Raw genomic sequence first — 6,000 nt, forward strand, 5'->3', positions numbered from 1 at the left:
TGTAGTGATTGTGTAGTGTGTATTGTGTCGTGTATTATGTATTGTGTATATTGTGTAGTGTGTATTGTAGTGTGTATTATGTATTGTGTAGTGATTGTGTAGTGTGTATTGTATAGTGTGTATTAAGTATTGTGTAGTGTGTAATGTGTTGTGTGTATTATGTATTGTGTAGTGTATTATGTAGTGTGTATTATGTATTGTGTATTATGTATTGTGTATTGTGTAGTGTATTGTGTCGTGTGTATTATGTATTGTGTAGTGCGACAGTAGTGTGTAGTGTGTATTATGTATTGTGTAGTGCGTATTGTGTCGTGTGTATTATGTATTGTGTAGTGCGTATTGTGTAGTGTGTATTGTGTCGTGTGTATTATGTATTGTGTAGTGCGATTGTGTAGTGTGTATTGTAGTGTGTATTATGTATTGTGTAGTGTATTGTGTAGTGTGTATTATGTATTGTGTAGTGTGTTGTGTAGTGTGTATTATGTATTGTGTAGAGCGATTGTGTAGTGTGTATTGTGTAGTGTGTTGTGTAGTGTGTATTGTGTGTATTGTGTAGTATTGTGTAGTGTATATTGTGTAGTGTGTATTGTGTAGTGTATATTGTGTAGTGTGTATTATGTATTGTGTAGTGTATATTGTGTAGTGTGTGTATTATGTATTGTGTATTAAGTATTGTAGTGTGTATTGTGTGTGTGTATTGTGTGTATTATTATGTATTGTGTATTATTATGTATTGTAGTGTGTATTGTATAGTGTGTATTAAGTATTGTAGTGTGTATTATGTATTGTGTATTATGTATTGTGTAGTGTATTGTGTAGTGTATTATGTATTGTGTATTAAGTATTGTGTAGTGTGTATTGTGTGTGTATTATGTAGTGTGTATTGTGTCGTGTGTATTATGTATTGTGTAGGACAGTAGTGTGTATTGTGTATTATGTATTGTGTAGTGCGATTGTGTCGTGTGTATTATGTATTGTGTAGTGCGTATTGTAGTGTGTATTGTGTCGTGTGTATTATGTATTGTGTATTAAGTATTGTGTAGTGATTGTGTAGTGTGTATTGTGTAGTGTGTATTATGTAGTGTGTATTGTGTGTATTATGTATTGTGTATTAAGTATTGTAGTGTGTATTATGTATTGTGTAGTGTGTATTATGTATTGTGTATTGTGTAGTGTGTATTATGTATTGTGTAGTGCGTGTTGTGTAGTGTGTATTATGTATTGTGTAGTGTGTATTGTGTAGTGTGTATTTTGTAGTTGGTATTGTGTATTGTGTAGTTGGTATTGTGTATCGTGTACACTGATTTTGGTAGTGACATGTGCAGTACACAGAAGTGAATAGAGAATAAAGAACATTAGGGATTAGTGAGGACTCGCCTGCATTCCAATCACAGCATAGATGAAGAAAAGCATCACTATCAGCAATGCTACATAAGGAAGTGCCTGAAGAGACACAGAGGAAACAAATCAAACTTAAACAAACGTTTATTTGTTATTATTTGTTTTTTACTTGATTTGATTTATCTTTTAATTATTTCCAAAAGAAGCCTTATCCACTTCTCACCTGGAAAGATTTGATGAAGGTCCACAGCAGGGTGCGAATTCCTTCTCCACGTGAAAGCAGCTTCACCAGTCTCATCACTCGAAACAGTCGGAAGAAGGTAATGGAAATCCTGGCATTATCTTCTGTATTCTGGAGCCCCTTTCAGCATTTCACAGACAGACAGAAAAGCAGAAACACATACGCACAGGCCGACCCCGTCCCAACATACACATACAAACACAAAAACACAAATAAAGCGCTTTAATAATAGAACTATAATACATCATTCTATCTGTTACAGAAAACACACAGGTGAAACCAGGATGAAATCAATGAGAGAATCTGGTGGAGTTGTTAAATATCTCCTCTAATAACTCAACAGTACAGATGAAACTTATAATCCTACAAATGATTGTGGAATAAATCTGTTCATACCCAGAGTGAATTGAGGCCCAATGTCATCTGACTTTGTGCTTATAAACATAAACAAATAAAGTATGTATTCATAAACAGGATCATCCGCTGTGGCAACCCCTAATGGGAGAAGCCGAAAGAAAGTTTATTCATAAACAGGAACAATGTATAAAAAGGATTCAGCACCAAAAATCAAAATCAACATCATCCTGATACCTCCTCATGATTCCACTGCTGCTGAGAGCACACCACTTCATCATAACCACTTCAACACCACTTCATCATCACCACTTCATCATAACCACTTCAACACCACTTCATCATCACCACTTCAACACCACTTCATCATCACCACTTCATCATCACTACTTCATCATCACCACTTCAACACCACTTCATCACCACTTCATCAACCTTTATCATCACCACGTCATCATAACCACTTCAACACCACTTCATCATCACCACTTCATCATAACCACTTCAACACCACTTCATCATAACCACTTCAACACCACTTCATCATCACCACTTCATCATCACCACTTCATCATAACCACTTCAACACCACTTCATCATCACTACTTCATCATCACCACTTCATCATAACCACTTCAACACCACTTCATCATCACCACTTCATCACCACTTCAACACCACTTCATCATCACCACTTCATCATCACTACTTCATCATCACCACTTCAACACTACTTCATCACCACTTCATCAACCTTTATCATCACCACGCCATCATAACCACTTCATCATCACCACTTCATCATCACCATTTCATCAACCATCAACATCACCACTTCATCAACCTTCATCATCACCACTTCAACACTACTTCATCACCACTTCATCACCACTTCATCATAACCACTTCATAACCACTTTATCACCACTTCATCATCACCACATCATTATCACCACGTCATCATCACCACTTCATCAACCTTCATCATCACCACTTCATCATCACCACTTCATCAACCTTCATCATCACTTCATCATCACCACTTCATCATAACCACTTTATCACCACTTCATCATCACCACGCCATCATCACCACTTCATCAACCTTCATCATCACCACTTCATCATCACCACTTTATCAACCTTCATCACCACTTCATCATCACCACTTCATCACCACTTCATCACCACTTCATCATCACCACTTCATCATCACCACGTCATCATCACCATTTCATCAACCATCAACATCACCACTTCATCAACCTTCATCATCACCACTTCATTACTACTTCATCATCACCACTTCATCACCACGTCATCATAACCACTTCATAACCACTTCATCACCACTTCATCATTACCACTTTATCAACCTTCATCACCACTTCATTACTACTTCATCTACCTTCATCATCACCACTTCATCAAACTTTATCACCACTTCATCATCACCACTTCATTAACCTTCATCACCACTTCATTACTACTTCATCTACCTTCATCATCATTACTTCATCATCACCACTTTATTAACCTTCACCATCACCACTTTATCATCACCACTTCATCAAACTTTATCACCACTTCATCATCACCACTTCATTAACCTTCAACACCACTTCATTACTACTTCATCTACCTTCATCATCATTACTTCATCATCACCACTTTATTAACCTTCACCATCACCACTTTATTAACCTTCACCATCACCACTTTATCATCACCACTTCATCATCACCACTTAATTATCACAACTTTATCAACCTTCAACACTACTTATCACCACTTCATAATTTTATCACCAGTTCATCATCACTTCTTCACTTCTTCACCCTTCAGCACTAAAACCCAGCACCAGTAAAGACCTGCTCGAGTGCAGGACTAAAGCATGGCTGGAACTCACTAATGTATGGTGTGGTGTTGGATGACCTGAAGAGATGCTGGACCACACTAACACTGACACTGTATGATAGTATGAAGCCTCATATGATTCCTCACCTGACCACAATGATGCCACCTCCAGAGAGATCCCCATGGCCAGCACACACCAATCCTGTCTCTCTTATTACTTTATTTGTGACGTTAAAACCTAAAGCAAGATATAGAACATCACCTTGTACTCCACTGATCCTGAGCACAATGTTGCAGATGGAAAAATCGCTCTTTGATCCTCAGCCTCATTCATTCACTTCTCATACATATTTTGTATTTATATTTATAAGTACAAAGTCAAAAGACATTGTGTTGAAATCTGCAGTTATCTGATGTGTGTACAGATTCTTGGACATCATGAGATGTGATTAAAGCAGGAGAATCCACAGATTACCGACGTTATGTTTCTATCCGATGATTTCTGATCTGTCATGTCACACAGTGGAAATGTAATCAGCAGAAGGCTGGCACTATACCACACAGAGAGCTGCGATGCTCACTGTGTAAGATGATGCATGATGATTCCAACAGATGGGTATGAGCTCAGAGAGAACCACAACATCACAACACAACCTTGACACACCGAGGATGATAATCAGCACAGGAAAAAGCATGTTTTGTGACTTTGTGTTTCCGCGGAGACGTATGATTATGTCTGTGTGGCTGTAATGAGAAGAAGAAGGTCACGCTGTGATGGAGAGACTATGAGGTGGAGTTTGATTACACACAGCCCTTACCATCGGTCTTACCACAGAGGAAGGAGTAGAGGAAGAAGGATCAGCTGGCTTTAAAGAAAGGAAGACAGATCAAAGCTAATGCTGACCTGTTATTCTGTGTGTGTGTGTGTGTGTGTGTGGACACTAGAATGCACAATTTCAAAGTGCACACTTGGACTCAGCTGAGACTCGGAGTCTGAGAGAGTCATATGACTATGACATATTATTACTGCAGTGTGACCATCAGGAAATTTAATACATTTTATATCCCTGAATGTCTAATTTTGGTCTGAAATCTGGGATTTTTTTCCCCCTTGTGAACAGTGAATTTGTTGTTTGATCGGATCGGATTGATCAGAACATTACACAATCATTGGACATCTAAACAATCTGAAGCGTCCTAGAAAGGGGAACCTGCTGGTGTTTAAAATGCGGACATGCAACAGGCCAGAAACCAACACCTGTATTAACAGTTATAACAGAATAACAGGGGGGTGAAGTGCGTACTTACGTTTATTTCACTCAGAATGACGTCTATAATGCTGCCAATTACGATGAGGAAGTCAAAGACATTCCAAGGATCACTAAAATATCCCTAAACAGGATGAAGGGTTCATTAGACAGGTATCTTCATCACCCCTGTAGAGGACTAGCAGACTGGGCTATGCTTAGGATTAGGATTAACAGATTGACCCTTAGCCTAGACCTATCACACACAAATCCTCATGAAGAGTATATTAAATAGAGATTAGAGAAATGATGAGAAATGAACAGAGAAATAGAGAATGAACTGAATAATTGTGTTTGGTTTGGGGTGTAAAATATTGTATTCACTTTATCGTTTTTTAAATATATATTTGTGTACAGTAAACGAGCCATACCCTGGGTTTGAAGGCAATAAGTTTGAGGATCATCTCCACAGTGAACAGACCAGTGAAGAGCATGTTGAGGATGTTCATGGCTTTGTTGAAGGATGGTGACTGTCCATGGTGCTGCAGAGAGATGCGGCAGATACTCTAAATTACAGGTCTGTTGTCATAATATCATAGTGTGATCATCCAGTGATCCAGAAGGAATTTTACTGACCTGCATCGCCAAGCAGATGGTGTTCAGGAGGATTAGAGTGAACATCAAATACTCAAAGTAGGTGGAGTTGACTACATACCACACCTTATACTGGTATGGATTCTTTGGAATGTACCTGCGTAGAGGCCGTGCTTTTAGAGCATACTCCACACACTGCCGCTGGACCATGAGAACACACACACACACACACACACACACATTAAAACTTCCTTATGTTTGGGAATACTGGGTTGGTTTTCTCGCGACATGTTTTATATTTCATTTAAAGCCATATTCAGCTAAATTTTGTCTGATCTGAATAACTGGATTCATATCTTTACTGTC

General features: G+C 38.3%; 1 protein-coding gene across 4 annotated transcripts in view; it reads right to left on the reverse strand.

The window, feature by feature from the left end:
• The window catches only part of cacna1c (calcium channel, voltage-dependent, L type, alpha 1C subunit), an 83,302-nt gene that overhangs the window by 14,697 nt on the left and 62,605 nt on the right, over nucleotides 1-6,000 (reverse strand). For 3 of the 4 annotated variants that reach the window (XM_046873318.1, XM_046873317.1, XM_046873321.1), the window contains exons 29-33: nucleotides 5,677-5,835; nucleotides 5,472-5,582; nucleotides 5,102-5,185; nucleotides 1,565-1,693; nucleotides 1,378-1,443 (exon numbers count right to left, since the gene is read on the reverse strand). In XM_046873318.1, coding sequence (XP_046729274.1) covers nucleotides 1,378-1,443; nucleotides 1,565-1,693; nucleotides 5,102-5,185; nucleotides 5,472-5,582; nucleotides 5,677-5,835 — 549 coding nt within the window. Of the gene's footprint in view, nucleotides 1-1,377; nucleotides 1,444-1,564; nucleotides 1,703-4,611; nucleotides 4,660-5,101; nucleotides 5,186-5,471; nucleotides 5,583-5,676; nucleotides 5,836-6,000 lie in introns of all 4 variants that reach the window. The other variant, XM_046873320.1, reaches the window with a different exon arrangement.

The sequence above is a fragment of the Silurus meridionalis genome, chromosome 18 (genome assembly GCF_014805685.1).
Source record: "Silurus meridionalis isolate SWU-2019-XX chromosome 18, ASM1480568v1, whole genome shotgun sequence".
Lineage (NCBI taxonomy): Eukaryota > Metazoa > Chordata > Actinopteri > Siluriformes > Siluridae > Silurus > Silurus meridionalis.